The sequence below is a fragment of the Geotrypetes seraphini genome, chromosome 3 (assembly GCF_902459505.1).
Source record: "Geotrypetes seraphini chromosome 3, aGeoSer1.1, whole genome shotgun sequence".
Lineage (NCBI taxonomy): Eukaryota > Metazoa > Chordata > Amphibia > Gymnophiona > Dermophiidae > Geotrypetes > Geotrypetes seraphini.
This window is the reverse complement of record NC_047086.1, coordinates 347102441-347121472: the sequence shown is the minus strand read 5'-3', so window position 1 is coordinate 347121472 and position 19032 is coordinate 347102441. Positions and strand designations below refer to the sequence as shown.

Here is a 19032-nt window from a genome sequence, read left to right as displayed (position 1 = left end):
CAGTCTGTCAGTATATATGAGAGGTCCTCCATACCCTTTATTAGCTTAGTTGCTCTTCTCTGGACTCTCTCAAGTACCGCCATGTCCTTCTTGAGGTACGGTGACCAGTACTGGACACAGTACTCCAGGTGCGGGCGCACCATTGCACGATACAGTGGCAGGATGACTTCCTTCGTGCTGGTCGTGATACCCTTCTTAATGATTCCCAACATTCTGTTCGCCTTCCTTGAGGCTGTGGTGCACTGCGCTGACGCCTTCAATGATGTGTCTACCATCACTCCCAGGTCTCTTTCAAGGTTACTCACCCCTAGCGGTGAACCCCCTATTTTGTAAGTGAACATCGGGTTCTTTTTCCCTACATGCATGACCTTGCATTTCCCTATGTTGAAGCTCATTTGCCACTTTTTGGCCCACTCCTCCAGCGCTGTCAGATCCTTTTGGAGATCTTCGCAGTCCTCCGTGTTATCAACCCTGATGTATAGTTTGGTGTCATCCGCAAATTTAATAACCTCACATTTTGTTCCTGCCTCCAGGTCGTTAATAAATATATTGAACAGGAGCGATCCCAGCACCGACCCCTGCGGAACTCCGCTCGTGACCCATTGCCAGTCTGAGTAATGGCCCTTTATTCCAACCCTTTGTTTCCTGTCCTCCAGCCAGTTTTTGATCCATCGGTTCAAAGCGGTTCACAAAAAAAAAAAAAAAAAACCCTAGTAAAAAGGGGAGAAGAGAAAATAAATGACCATTAACTGAAAAAAACTTCTACTTCTAAATAAGTTTTTCAATTCTAATGAAAAGGATAAATAGAATAAGAAGTTGAAGCTCAAAAAGTAAGGAAAGCCAACAACTGTACTACTTGATAATGAAAGGAATCCATCAATATATTTTTATACTTAACACCAGAAAAAAAATGGAAAATCTAAACACACCACATCTAGCGCTCTCCTCTATCCAACTCTGGTCACCCAGTCAAAGAAATTGATCAGATTTATCTGACAAGGCCTGCCTCTAGTGAAACCATGTTGACTTGGATCCTGCAATCCATTGGATTCCAGAAACTTCACTATTCTCTGTTTTAGAAGCATTTCTATGAATTTACTTACCACAGAAGGCACATGCTGGGAGTGCCCCCAATAAATTCCATGTTAAATTTGCAGGTACTATGAAGTTAAGTCCTGCATCAGGCTGCAGTAACTGCAAATTTTACTAGGGTTTTAGCATAAGGGCCCCTAAATTTGTACCTTTCCTCTGCAGCTCTAGGATCTGAGCCATGGGGCTGGCTAATTATTTTTGTACTTTGAATGCAAATATTTGTGGTTTATGAGTTAGTCTACGTGAACACATTGAAATAACTGCCAAGAATCTCTTAAAGGCAAGAAAGAAGGTTGAAATCTGTTAGTGTGGTATTTCCCTCTTAGCTGGATAACTAGATGTGGCATTTATACAAGCTAATTATAATCACAAATAGAAGCCAAACACCTTGATGGATAAGAGACTTTGATGTTTATATTAGGCAAATAAATAGAAACCAAAGAATGCTTTCTCATGAGCATTTCTATAGATTTTACAGAATCATCTCAGTTTGGCAATATCTTTACCTTTCTAGTGTTTTGTTAATTTACTCAGCCCTGATGAATTGCTTCTTAAACAAACCTTGGCTTTGCAGATCATAGTAAGTTCAGATGTAAGTGGCTGAGAGCTTTGAAATTGTCCTGTAAATGCAGAGTAAATAACCCCAAGAGGAGGACAATATTTCTGAGCTTTTCTTAGAACACACCAAAAGCCGGTTGCCTAAATTTCTCACTCATACATATGTACACGCATAGTGGAAGTACATTTACAAATTATATTTCTTTCATTTGATTTCATAGGATATGAAATTAAATTGTGTTAACTGAAGAAAACAGCACGAACAAAATATACTGAGGTCAATATTCAATTTGGGGCTGATTCTATAACTTAATTACAAAATACCCTTAACAGTCTCAACGGTGACGGGTCTTAAGCGCACGAGACAGACATGTGCCGACAAATGAGCGCCGACAATTCAGCGCAGGACTTCATCGCGCCGAAGAAAAACCTTCTTTTAAAGGGCTCCGGTGGGGGAAACCCCTCCACTCTACTTAATAGGGATCGTGCTGGCATTGGGGGGGGGGTGTTACCCCCCACATTATACTGAAAACTTGACTTTCCCCTAAAAAATAGAGAAAAACTAAGTTTACATTATAATGTGGGGTTACAACCCCCCAAACTTCCCCCCCCAACGCCAGCGCAATCACTATTATGTAAAGTGGGGGGGGGGCTCCCCACCAAGACCCCCTGTTGGAGCCCTTTAAAAGAAGGATTTTCTTCGACGCGATGAAGTCCTGCGCTGATTTGTCGGCGCTCGTTTGTCAGCTCGCGTCAGTCTCTCGCGCTTAAGACTATGAACTGTCTCAACAATTAGTTAAAAAAAATTTAATTGGGTGATAGGTGCCTATTGGATTCTATAAAAGACAGGGGCCTACTGCAATGTGCTTAGCAGTGTCTAACACCTAAGTAGGCATTTCTACGGGTGGAGTGTGAATTAGGTGCCGCTAAGCGCAATTCTCCAAAAACTGAGGTACCTGAAATGTAGGCCTTTAAAACCCTCGCCTACATTTCAGGCGCCTAACTTTTTACATAGATACCACTAGTCACTATTCTGTAAATGGTGCTTAAGCATGATCAACACAGCGGTGGCTGATTTAGGTGCCGTTTATAGAATCGGACCCTTTCTGAATAAATTTGGGAGTTATGCAGAAGAATTTCTAATTTTAAAATACCCCTCCCCTGTCTGAGTTAAAAGGATAAACTTGATTCTTCAGAGTTTATCTGATTCAGAAGAGGTGGCATTTTGGGTGTTCCTGGGCTGTGTCTTCAATTTTAGCCAAATATTGAGGGGAATTCTATAAATGGTGCCCAATATTACCGTATTTTTCGCTCCATAAGGTACTTTTCTACCCCTTTCTCCCTGCAGAGCAGCACATAAGGTAGGAGCGTGACTTTTGCGCTCCGCTCCGTGATTGGCTTGCCGTCAGTTCTCGCAAATTGCTGCAGGCTTCCCAGCACCAGACCTCCAGACGTACCCCCCCTGTAGAGGAGGAAAAAACCAAGGAAAAAAAATTCTGAACCAAATTTTTTTTTCTTTGATTTTTTTTTTCCTCCTCTACAGGAGTGTGTGTCTTATGGCCATGTGCGTCTTATAGAACAAAAAATACGGTAGATGCTGGGAAGATCCTCATTAAACTAGAATTTTGCAAAGGTGCGCTTTGCACAGATCACTTTACAGACTAGCAGCTTAGTACAAATCTCACACCTAGAGTGACTCTGGGCACTGCACTTAAACCTGCTGAAATCTGATGTAAATAAATGCTGGTGTGGAACTACTGGTAATTGGGCGCATTTGATTTTTCATTCCGTGGGTCACTTGTGACTGTATACATCCTTTATAGATTGTTTTTAAGCTTTTTGGACACTTCTTAAACTACAGACTGGTACATCCGATCTACTGTTCCACAAGCTTGTGTTGTTTTGCCGCTTCATTTCCTTTGTGGAAACTTTTGGCGCTATTTGCATTTTGTTGTTTTTGCACGGGAAAATTCCTGAACTTCTCATGCACGGGATGTGAATTTGGGACTTCAATCTGCATTTATATATTCTTGTATTTTTCATTTCATTAATTAATTAATTTTTCATTTAATTTAATTAATATAGATTGCAATATAATATGTATTAGAAATGTTATTTTTTTTTCTTCTTTTTTCTTTTCTATTATAATGGAGTCCTTTTCATAATTTTGATTGAATTATATTGTAAACTACTTTGATCCTTTTTTGGCCGTATATGCAGTATATAAAGGTTTTAATAAACATAAAAATATGTATGATGATTTTGGATTGTATTTGGATTTTGGATTGTTATGTTTTTGTGTATGTGTATTTTTATGCTTTTATGTATATTATTTTGGAAACTGCTGAGATTTTTGGCGGTATAAAATGTTTTTAAATAAATAAATAAATACCTCTCATGGCCACACCTCCTTTTGAGTTGCAAAAGAAATACATAATGTTGAAGGATGGAAGCAATACAAAAAGAAGGTAAAAGGCTGTGGGTGTGAATTCCGAGGTACTGAGGGATGATACAGTCAGTAGAGAGAGATTATAAAGAGGAACTGGAGGGCAAAGGTATGGGATACAGAGAAGGGACAGGAAGCTGCGGTGGAGAAGGAGATGGCAGGGTATTGCAAACCTACTGGGAAATCATAAAGATGGTATAATCACTTTAAGGGGATAATTTTATAAACTCTTTCCATGTGTAAACCCCTGTTTATACATGTTTTATAAAATTACCAAGAAGGCCTGTTTTTTTACCCACATGTAGGAATGAGTGTACTGCGGCAAGTGAAGTCACAATTTACATATGTACTCCCAAATTCTCTATATAGCTCCCCAAAAAATTGGCGCTGACTAACACTTACTGTGATTCTACAAGGTATTTGTACCTTTTACAGAATCACACTTAGGCCAGATTCTATAAATAGCACTGTGCAGTTATTAATCAACCGCTAGGCATTGCCAAAAGTCATAGGTGCCACTCCATTAGGCCAAAATTTCACTCACCTAATTTGGCAGCGCCTATGTCGGATGCCCAATGATACCTAACTCAACCAGTCTGTTCTCCGCACATAACCACGCCTACTGTTTGAGATAGGCATTGTTAGGCATCCTTAGGCCTAGGAGGGCTCCTCCACTTAGGTGTTGCTAGCATCATTAGAGTTCTGTGCTGAACTCTTAAATTGTTTATTAATTTTTTTTTTTTTTTTGATTGGCTGTAAACCTGCATGGTTAATTACCTCATCGGTTAAGCCAATTAAAAAATAAAAGTTAGGTGCTGATCCTGAACTTAAGTGTCGCTAGTGTGACACACTTATCCCTTGCTCTAACCAGCAGAGGGATTAGGTGTGTTGAGTTCCGGCCTTTCGGCGTGGCCTCCTCAGTTTGGAGGAAGGCTTTTCAGGTTATAACAGACCTAGGCGCCTGCCTAGTCTGCCAGGCCACACTGAGAGTAGCTTGTAAAGAGAAGACCATACAGGTAAGTCTTGTTACAAAAGAATGTTCTTATACTTTATTGAACCCGGGGTCTGAATACCATCAGCCACCCGCATGTTATGGCAAAAATATAAAATACCAAATAGCTTGCAGTTGTCAGAATGGCTTGCTACAAATGCCACATACAGTTCAATACCCTGGACTTTTCAGTCTAAATACAGTTCTCTTCACCAGGGGTAAAAGTAAATGAAAAATATCAGAAAAATAAACTTTCAAACTTTGCACACCTTGTGAACACAGCCAGAGTAATTACAGTTCCCAAACCTAGCAATGAATTTCTCAAACGTTTCAGCTTACCTAGCTGAGACACAGATAGGTTTCGCAGAGCAGGCTTCACAGCTCGTTACTATCAGCTGGGCTTCCTAGTCGACGGAACATAGCATGACATTAGGTAAGCTGTGAACTTTACTTAGGTTTTCACAAGGAGCTTTCACACCCCTACAGATAAAGTTCCTTGAACAAACAATGCTCTCCGGGCAGTCATACAGTATAGCGGAGAGATTTTCCTGCTCTTCCCCTAATCACTGTCAGCTGGGCTGGGGTTACGGGAGCCAGCACAAGCACCGCCTTGGTTCCTTACCCTTAGCAACTAACCTCCATGTCAGTGGGGAAATAGCCAGCTTCCAGCAGTGGCTCAGAGACGTCCATAGCCTCTGTCTGCTCAGCAGCCTCTGGAGTGGAGCTGAGGTAGTCCTTAGTCATCTCCACGTCCTCCCTGCTGCGGGCTGGAGGAGAGAGACTTTTCCCCTAATCTGCCTCCGAGCCTTGCTGCTTCTGCCGCTGCCTGAGCTCGTTAGCTCTAGCCCCGTCCCGGCTCTCCCTGCTCCCCCTAATGAGAACCCATACTCTGTTTTTATGTTGGTTAAAGCCCCACCCCTCTCTCCTAGGAGCAGCTGTGTTAGGCAGGAAATCCCTAGGGAAATAATTCAGGTTTCTCCTAGGCTGGTAATGAGCATACCTTCCAGCACTGGGACTCCACTTCTCAATAAGAGTCCTATCAGGCTTCCTAGAGTACCTGTCCTGAGATAGCGCTCTCTGCTGGGTATACCTATGTACCTGTCTCTCCTGCCCTACCTCATTGTCTGAGGGGTAGTCAGCCAAAACCAAACCTTTACTTTTAACCTGGTCAGCCCTTCTGACATAACAATCCGTGGGAGTCCCGTGGGTTAGGGGGGATTCCCGCAGGACCCCTGCGGGACTCGTGTGATTCCAGCGATCCCCGTTCCCGTGCAGACCTCTAGATTAGAACTCGTGTAGTTAGTTCTGCCTCACTGGGCACACTGTTTGTGTCTAAGCTGTGCTTACAACTTGAGAACTACTTCTAGTCTCTTTAAACTATCCCTTACAGGCACAAAACTGGCCACAGGTTTGCCACACTAGGCGGCTGCTGTTAATAGAATTCCCCAGTCAGTGCCGGTGTGTGTCGCATAAGTTAGGCACACCCAGGCTAAAACCAAGCTTAAATATCTGCACCTAAGTTATGTGCTCATCGGGCATATTCCAAAACAATGCACACAACTTTTAAGAATGCCCACAATCTGCTCATAATCCTCTCCCGGCTACGTCCTCTTTTCAGATTCATACACTGCAACTGGGGCATACTTTTTATATAATCATGCTTTCCAAGTAATTACAAGGTGTTAATTACAAACTATCAGTACCAATTAGGCCAATTAATTAAGTTGTGCGTGCACATTGGCTATATGTGCCAATGTGTGCGCACAACCTTAGGTGCCATATACAGAATTTGGTGGATAGTTTATAAAATAGAAACCGATGTGCAAGCAGAAATATCCACAGCTTTAATCTAGACATACTTCTGCTGGATTTCCCCCAGTGTTTTACAAAGATACACAGGCGTCTGTGTGTCTTTAAAAAAAATGGGCTGAAAATAGCCACCTTCTTGGCCTGTCAGTCTAGATCAGGGTCCCGCAAATTATTTTTTTGCTACGGCACACTTACAGAGCAAATGTTTTTCTGTGGCACACTCGCAACCCTGTCCCGCTCTAACGCCAGCCCCGCCCCAAACAAACCTACCGGCACCTAACGTTGCTATAGGCATGGCTAACGCTGGAAATGGTGTTAGGTGTCATAAAGCATCTACTTAAGTGTGATTCATGGCAAAGATAGGTGCCAGAAATGTAGGCCTTGAAAACCCTGGCCTATATTTCTGGCGCTTATCTTTACCGGAGGCGCGATTCTCTAAACAGCACCACAAGTGATTGACACACGATCAGTGGCCACTTTGTAGGCGGTCGACAATATCGACGCAGTTTAGAGAATCTGGGCCTTCATATTTAAAGTGTCAGTGGCTTAATAAGCCCTATACAGAAAAATCACTGCAGACATCTGATTCCCAAACAGATTAGGACCTAAGGGCCTGGTTAATCAGGAGTTTGTTAGATAATGAAAAAAAAATCCCTGCTGAATCAGTGCTTCAGAGACTGGTGCAGTTCTGCAGAGCCTCTCGCACATGAAAACACATTTTTGTCAGACTGATCAGTTCATTGCTTCTACCTGCATAAGATACATTGGATGCTTGATTATAATAGAGAGTTGCGCGGGGACAGAAATCCCACCCATCCCTGCCTGTTCCCGCCAGGATCCTCTCCGTCCCCACCAGGATCCTCTCCATCCCCACCCGTCACCGCCAGGATCCTCTCCGTCCCCACCCATCCCCTCAAGGAATTACCTCCATCCCCGTCCGTCCCCATAAAAAGCAGCAATTACTTCTGACAGGATCATCAATTCCACAGTTTCTTTTGTGTTTCTGCTGCTGTTTTCCTTGTGGAATCTCTTTGGTGGAACCCTTTTTTGTTTTCTGTTCAGGTAATTAACTTATAAACCCCCTCTTTTACTAAGGCTGACGTGCCCATTATATTATATGGATGAACCCTGCTTCCAAAGCCTTCCATCCCCGTGGGAGTCCTGTTGGCTAGAGGGGGGTCCCCGCGGGAGTTCCGTGGGCCAGAGGGGAGTCCCCGTGGGTTAGGGGGGATTCCCGCAGGTCCCCCGCGGGACTCGTGGGATTCCCGCGATCCCCGTTCCCGTGCAGACCTCTAGATTAGAACTCATGTAGTTAGTTCTGTCTCACTGGGCATACCGTATGTGTCCAAGCTATGCCTACAACTTGAGAACTACTACTAGTCTCTTTAAAGTATAAAACCATGTCTTTACTTTTGTAGCCCTCAAATTTTATTTATTTATTTATACATAATTTGCAGATAAGGAAAAATTGCAATAAGTTTTGCTATTATTATACTGACTTCCAAACACTCAGGATTGCTTAATTATCTCAAATAAATATCTTAAATTTATATAAATTGTGACAGGAAAAAGCCAGAGGCTAACACAGTGCTCAAGTTTCAGCCTGAAACAGGCCCTGTCACTGCAGGAAAACCCAGCAGTATTAACATTCTGATTAAAGAAAAGGCTACGGGAACTAAAAATGTCCCTGTGCCAAGGGATTATTTGCCCTTATTTGAGAAGCCTCAGAACCAGAAGCCATTCCTAGGTTCTACATCTCTTGGTTTAGGTAGAACCAAGAGAGGAAATAGGGTTGAGGCTTCTGCACTGGAAAACATTCTAGGAAAACTTTAGCCAGAACAAGCAGGCTGCCTAAGGAGCAGCCAATGAGAGCCCTAACTCCATCTGGTGGTATAATTAAAGATGTGAAGGATCTGAAGCTAGGGAGGTGTGGCTCCATTCCCAGAAAGAGCTTCGTTCCTAGCATGGCTCAGAAGCAATGGGGAATTTGCTCAGAGCCCTCAGAATTGCCAGCTACTGTAAAGAGAAAAGCTGACCCAGGAAATTTGGCAAGAAAACTTTCCAAATCTAGGCAGACAGATAAGTTTCTCCAGAGCACTGTAATTGGAAGCCAGGAGATTGACATGATATCTGTATCTAGGGAAAGTCTAGCTGAGCCAGAGTTTGGTATAGATATGAATTGTGATGAATGTGTTTCAATAAGCTCTTTAGAAGGGGGAGAAATGCAATGGGAGCCAGAAACTAAAAGTATGATTGTGGTAGTGTGTGTGTTATTTGAAGGAAATGGGGCTAACACATTCTCTAGCAGTTTTCAGTTACCCGAGAGAGAGAACTTCACAGTGGTGGGAAGGGAATCTTTAACTCTTCCCTGCCTTAATTCTCACAGACAGCCGCGGCAGTGCTAGTGCTTGAAGTACAAATCCTAATGCTTGGTGTTAGCTCATTAGAGGCTTGCCCCTTTCCTCACTAAGGGCTAGATTCTCAAAAATTTGCGTTAAAAACTGCTGTCCCAGCTGTTATAGTAGCGATTTTAAAAAAGTGAATCATTCTTCAAAAACCCCTCATGCAAATGAGGTTGGTGGAGAGTAGTAAAGATTTGCTAAATTTGCATGTGCCCATTGCTACTGATAGTGATGGGCACAGGTGCAGAATAAATGCAAAAAAACCACAACCCCAAAAAACAACAACAACAAATTGAACCATCGAAGTCAAGCAACCCTCCAACTGACAGCTGGAGAGATGCCCCCTTCTCCTGCCACCAAGCATCACCCCCCCCCCCTCAGCAGCGAGAGATGTCCACTCTCTCCTCCAAGCAACACCACCCAACACCCCCTCGGCAGTGGGAGAGATGCCTATTCTCTCCTGCCGCCAAGCAACACACATCTCGACACCTCACCCCGGCAGCGGGAGAGATGCCCACTCTCTCCCGCCACCACGTAACCCCCCACGCCTCCAATGACTCCCCACCCTCTCCCCTTCCCTTACTTAGATGGCTGGCTGGAGGGATGCCTACTCCCTCCAGCTAACAGGCCCGCCTCTTCAAAATGGCGGGTCTTCCCTTCCTCAGTGCAGGGGAGGATCCTGAGGCTCTGATTGGCCCAGGTTGTTTAAGACACCTCATATGGGAGAGGCCTTAAGTGTCTGGGCCAATCAGAGCCTTAGGTTCTGTCCTGGTGGATCTAAGTAAGGTAAGGGGGAGATGGTGGGTGTCATCAGAGGCATGGGGGTGGTGGGGGGGGTTGCGTGGCGGCGGGAGAGAGTGGGCATCCCTCCTGCTGCTGGGGGGGGTGCGTTGCTTGGCGGCAGGAGGGAGTGGGCATCTCTCCCTCTGCAGGGGTGGGGAGTGACAGGGTGTGTGTTGCTTGGCGGAGGGAGAGAGTAGACGTCTCTCCTGTTGCCGAGGGGGTGTTGGGGGGTGTTAGTGTCGGCGATACAGCAGGAGAGAGTGGGCATCTCTTCAATTTTTTTTTTAATTATTATTTTAATTTGGGGGGGTCTGAGCTGTCATTACTTTTCTGTCAGTGCCTTAGCCAATCAGCACTCAGGCACTGATCAGAACGTAAGGCAATGACAGCTCAGACCTGTCGATAAATTTTGGCTGCAAATGTGGCACAATGAAGAATCACTCAGCGATTATAGAGAATTACTCAGAGTGATCATTTTAATATTAATGACCTCATTGTACTACATTTGCATGGCAGTATTGGAGACTGCTAGAAAACTCTAAGCAAAACCTGCATTCAATGTCAAATATTTTGCTGTTTGCAATTTAGGTGGTTTTTTTTTTTTTTTTTTTTTCATTTATCCAATACCTACTTTTATCATCGGTGCTTTCATATGGATCCTTGAGGAAGGCTTTTTATACAGAAGCATGGACCATGTCGGGTCCGTATTGCACCTGCTTGTATGGAATAAAGTGTTATCAATAGTGGATTATATTTCTAATAAATCAACTGACCAAGGAACATTGAGCCCCCAGTTTCTCTTCTTGTTTTGGACTTCCATTTGTTTTTATTGTAACCCACCTAGAGTAGGATTAGGGTGGGCTAAAAATATTTTCAATAAATAAAACGTTTTTTTGTTTGTTTGTTTGTTTGTTTTTAAATCACATACTGTTGAGGTTTGCTAAAGATTCTAGTGTACCAGTTGGACATTTGGTCTTGCATCCATGAAATGCTATCAAATTCTGAAGCTTATTTACTAACCAATGACAAAATAGCACTTTATGCTCCATTTTATTACAGCTAAATTTAACACAGGATTTACTAACCAGTACCATAGGTTAGTGAATCTCCTAGTGAATTTATTTTTGTTTTGCTGCAGCTGGGAATGTCACCCTATGTGTACAAAGATAGTGGGCCCCAAGTCGAGCCCACAGCTTTCAAAGGATTTGGCTAGTGTTTAGTAAAAATCCCTCCCTTCCTTTATTCCTTTTCAAAACAGCCCACTCCCAATCTCTTTTCATATACACCCTCCCTCAGCATCCACACCCACTACAACAGAGGTCTCAAAGTCCCTCCTTGAGGGCTGCAATCCAGTCGGGATTTCAGGATTTCCCCAATGAATATGCATGAGATCTATGTGCATGCACTGCTTTCAATGCATATTCATTGGGAAAATCCTGAAAACCCGACTGGATTGCGGCCCTCAAGGAGGGACTTTGAGATCCCTGCACTACAATACCTTTTCAAACTCTACTTTTCATATCTATTAGGGAGTCTCCCTAAGGAAAGGTCAGGAGCATTTCCCAGGCACTCCTGTACCAGTGGTTTCCTGACCCAAAACATGGTTTCAACCCTCTAGTGGTAGTTTTGTAGTACTATTACTAGAGGATCAGATAGCACTTTTAGACTGGAATAGGTGCTGGGATGTGTGGAGGGGGGTAGTGGGCTCCAGGGGGGGGGATGTTTGAAAAAGGATTGGTGTAGTGGTTTTGAAAATGGATCAGGGTATGGAGATTTTAAATGAGATCAGGGAGGGGAGTGGGTTCCAGTGAGGTATGAAAAGGGATTGGGAGATATAGAGATAGTTACCACTGTCTGTACCTTGTTTTGAGGTCTATTTCTGCTCTTCCCAGTCTGATGCATAATCTCGTGCTCCCACCTGGCTACCTACCCACTGCTTTCATGGCAATTTGACTTCATGTACATGCCCCCCTCTCCTCCCCCGATGTCTGATACTTAATCTTCTGCTTCCAACTGGCTGTTTGCTGCCAGTGTAGCGATTTGACTCCAGTTTGTCTGGCTCTCCCAGAAGTTTAATGCTTCTAACCAACTGCCTGCCACTCTCATGGTGATTTGATTCTGCCTACTGCCTAACTCCAGAGGTCTGACATACAATCTCCTGCCCCAGACTGGTTCCCTGCTGCTACTGTGGCAATTTGACTCTGCCTACCTCCTACCCCGAATGATACATCATCATTTAGATGCTACTGATTTGTTTGAGTTGTTCAATGCTGGCCTGTGCAAAAGAGCATATCGTGCTCCTTAGTGCGCTCCTTTATGTGTCTCCTGAGTACACCTCATTATCTATGCTTTTTATTCTTGTTAAGTACTTGCTGTTCATTTCCTTTAACCCCCTATTATATTCCACTCTTACAGATGTCACCTTATACCCCCCCATCCCGGTACATTGGGGTCATCGGCCTCCCCCATGCTCATCCTATTCTGGCGCTGGGCAGGTAAGACACTTGGTCGCCCTTCCCTCTGTTTCGTCTCAGGTTTCCTCTCTGCCTCTTCCCATTTATTCTTCTTATTTTCCTCTTAATATTGATTGTGTGAACATTTGCTCACTTCACTCCAAAACCCATCTTGTCTTGATGCAGTCCAATGTCATAATCTTGGTATAATCATGACTTACTAATTACAATACAGTTTATCTCTATTCTTGTTGTCCCCCTGGCTATACATATCTCTGCTGTTGCTGGGACTCCAGGAAGGGAGGTAGTCTGGCAGTATTATATAGATACCTTATCTCCATACAGGTTAGGTCTAAGCATATGTTTCCTCATCTATTTGTCTGCTTTCTTGGCCTACTTCCTACTGACTTCCTGCTCCTCTACCAACTATCTCCAGTTTCCCACTCTTTCCAGTGCACCCTTTATGATCTCCTTTCAGTTCATCTGCTATCCTCATCTTCTTTCACTTTGTAACTTTAATGTCCATTTTAACAATCCCCATTACCCTATCAATCATGACTTATGTTGCTTTCTTGAAGATGTCTCCATCACCCTTCTGTTAACTCATCCATCTCACATTGCAGATCACACTATTGATGACTAGTTTGTTTTCTGCATTTCCAATCTCTTTGCACTCCCTATTCCCTGGTCTGACCATCATTGTCTCATTTCCCTGGTTTGGATGTTGTTCCAAGGCATTAGCTTACTCTTCTGAACTTTCTCCTATTAAGTATAGAAAGCTTTTGTCCATAGACCCAAATGATTTCCTTTCCCTCTTTGAGCCTCCCAGAGGACATTGCCTCTCTCCCCCTTACTAACCCAGATTTCAATCTGGTGTTTCACTTTGGCATCTGTACTTGAGAAGGCAAGTGAACTGCCCTGTTGTCCTACCTGTGGTAGGCTTGAGTGGTACATTTTCTCAAAAGGCAGGTTCATTGTGTTGAAAGACTCTGTTGAAGGTCTCCTAATCCTGCCACCCTTTCTTGTAAATGGAGTTCTGAAAAATATTACAAGCACAGCTTATTTTCAACTAAGAAACATTATTATTCTACTTTTTTCCTGTGCAATACCAACACATTTAGTTTGTTTCAACTTCTTAAATGTCTGACCATCCGTGACTCTCTTACTCAGCCTTCTTTTACTGCAGATCAGCTCACAAACAGTTTTTTTTAAAATAAAGAGGCTGGTTTACATTCTGTTGTTTTATTCACAGATCCTCAATCTCCACTTTATCTTTAAACCCTCTTCTGTGCCCTTCCAGTTTCCTCTCACAGTTCACATTACCTTGTCCTCTGGCTATCCAGAGAGCTGTAGGCACTGTGAATCCCTCCTCACCCATTATTAATCTGCTTCCACCATGTCTCCTTAAACAGACTATCTTTTCTTTACTACCCTACCTTCTCTCAGTGATTATATCTAGTTTCCAGGGTGTTACAGTACCATATACCCAGAAACAAGCTGTCATTCACCTTCACCTTAAGGATCCCAAACTTGATGTGTCCTCTATCACAAATTGCTGGCCTATTTCCAATTTCCTATTTGTAGCAAATGATCTGATTTTCTGGAAAAGACACATGGCTCTTCACCCTCAATGAAAAGGTTTTCTTGCATATCACTCAACCAAACTGTTTTATTTAGCCTGATAGATTATATTAAGACCAACTTAGACTCAGACAAAAATATCCTCATATTATTTATTGTTTATTGAAAGTTTCTATACTGCTACTAATGACTGGGGAGTCAATGAGCTTCTGTAATGGTGTTACAATACATGAGCTTCTGTAAAAGTGTTACAATACAGAGGTGAGCATTTTCTGAGATGGTTTTCAATATAGACACATTTATACCATATTACTCAAGCTTATCTGCTATTGAATTCTACTACAGTGTTTCTATGATCTTAATTTCACAGGTACTGCCCTTTCCTGGTTCCAGTACTCTCTGTACAACAGAACTTTTAGAGTGTCCTGGTCTCATGCACTGCCGTCACCATTTTCTCCACCTTTTGGAGGATCTGTTCTAAGCCCCATCTTGTTCAAATCTTCTTAGCTCCTCTTACCATTCTGATACAGTCTCTGGGCTAATGATATTCAGCTTCTTTATTCCCTTGACAATCACTCTCCCAAGACAATATCTGCTGTATTTGCTAAATTTGATCTTATTCCTGATTGGTTACTCATGAATGAACTCTAACTTAATCCTACTAAATCCGAGTCCGATATCTTTTCATGATGATTCTCCTTGTCCCTCCCTCTCCTCCCTAGTATCAAAGGAGTGAACCTTCCAGTACCCCTAATATTCAGTAAGAATATTAGGGGTACTGCTTGACAAGGATTTCTGTTATCCAAAAATATTTTTTTCACTCTTAGGCAAATACAATCTCTTTGTTCCTTTCTTGACCTTACCTCTCTATGTACTCTGATCTTAACCTGGTCTAAGACCTTCTCAAGCTGGAAACCCCTCCCCCTAAAGCTCTTATCCTACCCACTGTGTCATAGCAGAGCAGGGAAGGCAATGGATAGGACACAATTTTGAAGTCCATGCCTCCTTTGTGCTCTGTGCAGCCAAATTTTTGTTGTTACTTTTAGATCATCTCTTGGGAAGATACAATTTACATCAGTGTGCAGTATTGTATTGGGTCTCCTGAAGCAGTTTATCGAAACGGGGCCACGTTGAGACCCCAGAGCCCTTATATTTACAGCTTTGCAAGTCTGCACAGATAAGTGCAAACAAGAGATTTTCTTATATATATGAGTTTTGAACAATTTTTGTCGATTAAGTATTTTTTCATATAATTGAAGTTTTACCTGGTTAAAGAGTGATGCCTTTTTAAACAAATGCAATGATTGGATGGTAAACTCTTTTACCAAGGGAAGGTATCCACCTCCCTTCAGAGTTTCACTTTTTCTGAGCAACTTGTGGACGGCATTAGCTCTTTTACCATTGGTATTCAAAATTATAGTCAGTTTCTCATTTATTTTGCATCCATCTTTGGCATTAACTGCTTTCTTTTCAAAATCTACGTTTCCATGTCTTACCTTCCCTTCTGTCTCTCTCTTCTTCTGTCCCTATTTCCATGGTCTGACATCTCTTTCTTTCCTTTCTCTCCCTCCTTCCTTCCTTCCTTTCTCCTGGTCTGGCATCTGTCTCCTTCCCTCCCCCAACTTTTTATTTCTTTCACCCTGCCCCCTTCTTTCTCTCTCTCTCCCCGTGCCCCTTTCTGTCTGTATCCCGTCTCCCTTCTTTCTTTCTGTCTTCCTGTCCCCCCTTTCTTTCTTTACTTCTCCCTGCCCTCCCCCAAGCCACTACCATCGGGGAACAGGCCTGTTCTCAGCGCGGCCTGTTCCCCGATTGCGGCGGTGGAGGCCTGTTCCCCGATGATAGTGGCTTGGGGAAGGGCAGGGAGAAGTAAGACCTCGGGTGCTGGCTTGTTCCCCGATTGCGGTGGCTTGGGGGAGGGCAGTTGAAAGGGAAGTAGATTGGAGACCCCTGCTTTAGTTGAGGACAGATTGCGGGCCGCAAAATAGTCCCTGGGGGGGGCCGCATGCGGCCCGTGGGCCGCGTGTTTGAGACCGCTGCTTTAGGGGGATTCTTATTTTTTCCTCATAAACTCAGGTCTGAAACTTTAAAGAAAAATTTAATTCACTTACCTGTTTTTAATAATCAGCATTATGTCAAATAAAATTGAACTATGACCTTTGAACTAAGCATTGGCCTTTTAAAGTTGCTTCTTGAAGAGAATGTTAAGATACCTTTGGAGGTGTTTGTTAACTTTCATAAAGTTTAATGTAAGCTGTGCTATCCATTTTGCTTAATATTGAGCTGCTTTGCAGATGTTGCTTCTCATTGGGGTCTTTTTTTTTAACACACATTGGGCCTGATTCTTGCATGTTGTGATGAAATGATGTGTTTTGCACAATTAAGGTGCATTTATTTATTTAGTTTTATCGCTCGTCCTTCCAGAGGAGCTCGGAATGGGTTATAGCATTACATTTGTAATACAGATTGGTATATTGAATTACATACAGTAACAAGATTACATACATTATGTATGATACATAGTACAGGATGGGTTACTTAGGGCTCCTTTTACTAAGCTGCGATAGCGTTTTTAGCGCGCGCAGAATTGCCGCACGCTAAACCTGCGCTAAGCAGCTAGAACTAACGCCAGCTGAATGCTGGCGTTAGCGTCTAGCACGCGGGTCAATTTAGTGCGCGCTAAGCGCGTGCTAAAACCGCTATTGCAGCTTAGTAAAAGGAGCCCTTAGTTCTATATTTAATACATTCAGTATTGAGGGGATTAATGCATGGTGGAAGGGGTAAGGGAAAAGAGTTGGAGAGGGAACGAGGGTAAGTTTTCGTGTTAGATATATTATTTTGGATTATGTTTAGACGTTGCATTTTGGATTAACATTACGTTTCGGAGTGCGGCTCCTTCTGGGGTGTGTAGAAAGAAGGCGCTGATTAGAATTTCAAAGATTTGTGGCTGGAGGTAAAGTTTGTACAGGGCAATTTGTTTCAGTTTACATTTGTTGTGAACGGGTACAAGTGAGTTAGTACAGTTCAGCGATTTACAGTTAATTCCAGAATTATTGGCTGCTGTGTGGCAGTGGAATCAGGTGCCTTAGTCTGGGGGTGCCAAGTAAACAGTTTAGTAGTGGTTCAAGAGAGCGGATCGATTGTGGTATTTGGTTCCAGAGTTTAGGAATGAAGTAAGAGCACGAGCTTTTGCTTGCAAATTCATGTAACAGCGAGTAGCTAGATGGGCATCGGGCATTTTTCTCCTTGTGATCTACAACGAGGACGATTTGATGTATAGGTTTGGAGCTTGTATCCTGGAATCAATTCCCCCCCCCCCCCCAACAAGGTATAGAAGATGGTAAATTGCGATAAACCCTCTAGATCAGTGTTCTTCAACCTTTTTACACCCGTGGACCGGCAGAAATAAAAGAATTATTTTGTGGGCCGGCAAACTACTAGGACTAAAATGTAAAAACCCCGTTTACGCCCCATCTCCGTGAGCTCGGTCCCCGCAAACCATCTGATCCCATCTGCACAAGCCGCAATTATGATTTTATATTGAACGTATTTTATTAAAGTATAAAAAGAAACAATATTCTGAACAATTGTGATTTTATAAATACAAATATACAGAGCATGGACCAACAAAACCCCTGTCTCCCCTCCCCTTCACATATATCCCCTCTACTATCAAGAAAACTGAACAAGCCAAGTTATTATAGAATGCTACATAGAAATATCATGCTAACAGAATACTGCAGTCCCCAGTTATGTCTCTAGCAGGATATATATTTCAAATCTGATATATTCTAATGACAAAATAGAAATAAAATTATTTTTTTCTACCTTTTGTTGTCTCTGGTTTCTGCTTTCATCTTCTTTTCACTATTTTCCTTCCAGCATCTGCCCGTTCCATCCAATGTCTGCCCTCCCCCTTCCATATGTAACTGACTTCTTTCTATGCCCCTCTTCCCTGTCCATCCAGCCTGTTCCTCCTCTCTCCTTTTTACATCATTCATTCCAGCTTCACTGCCTTCTCCATTTTTATCTCTCCTACACCAGATCTAGCATCTTTATCCCTCTCTCATTTCTCTGCTGACCCCCTTTCCAGAATCAATGTCTCTCTACTTTCTCATTCCTCTCTCTCCCCTTTCCCTCATCTGATCTCTCCATTCCACCCTGACCCCCTTCCCCTCCTATAATCTTCCTGCCAGCTGTTTCCTTCCTTTTTTCTTTATCCCTTCCCTCCTTCCTTTTTTTCCTTCTCCCTTCCCTCCTCCCTCTATCCAACATTATCTTTCTTCCCATCCCTTTCCCTCCTCCCCTCCCAGCAGCATCTCTCCTTCTTCTCCCTTCCCTCCTCTCTCTATCCAACATTAAATCTCTTCCCATCCCTTTCCCTCCTCCCCTTCCAGCAGCATCTCTCCTTCTTCTCCCTTCCCTCCTCCCTCTATCCAACATTAACTCTCTTCCCATTCCTTTCCCTCCTCCCCTCCCAGCAGCATCTCTCCTTCTAACTCTCTCCAAGTCCAGTAACAGCTCTCAGCTTCCCTGCCTCCTACAGTGGCTGTCTCCCCTTCCAGCAGCTCTCAGTACTTGCCTGCAGGAAGTTGCCGGTAAATCACTGCCCTGGCAAATAGGAGAGCTGGTGGGAGGGGAGGCAGCCACTGTGAAGGCTCCCCAGGATCTTGCTCGCCCACGCTGACCATCTCCCTCCACCTGCACCTGAATCTCCGTTCTAATCGCAACTTCCCCGCGGCCCTCTTCAGCAACACGGCAGGGGCGGCAATCAAGACAGGCTGCCGACGTCGGGACCTTCACTCTCTGAGTCCCACCTATTTTGTTTCAACTTCCTGTTTCCGAACAGGCGAGACTCACAGAGGGAAGGCCCCGACGTCGGCAGCCTGTGTTGATTGCCTGAGGCTGGGAGGAACATTA

General features: G+C 43.4%; 1 protein-coding gene across 5 annotated transcripts in view; it reads left to right on the top strand.

Annotated features, from left to right (window-relative positions):
* Positions 1–19032, top strand: part of KCNH1 (potassium voltage-gated channel subfamily H member 1) — a 487752-nt gene that overhangs the window by 22203 nt on the left and 446517 nt on the right. Inside the window, exon 2 of one of the 5 annotated variants that reach the window (XM_033939451.1) lies at positions 12497–12576. The exons of the other annotated variants lie outside the window; for them this stretch is intronic. Coding sequence (XP_033795342.1) covers positions 12549–12576 — 28 coding nt within the window. The 5' untranslated portion in view covers positions 12497–12548. The remainder of the gene's footprint in view (positions 1–12496; positions 12577–19032) is intronic. 5 annotated transcript variants of the gene reach the window in all.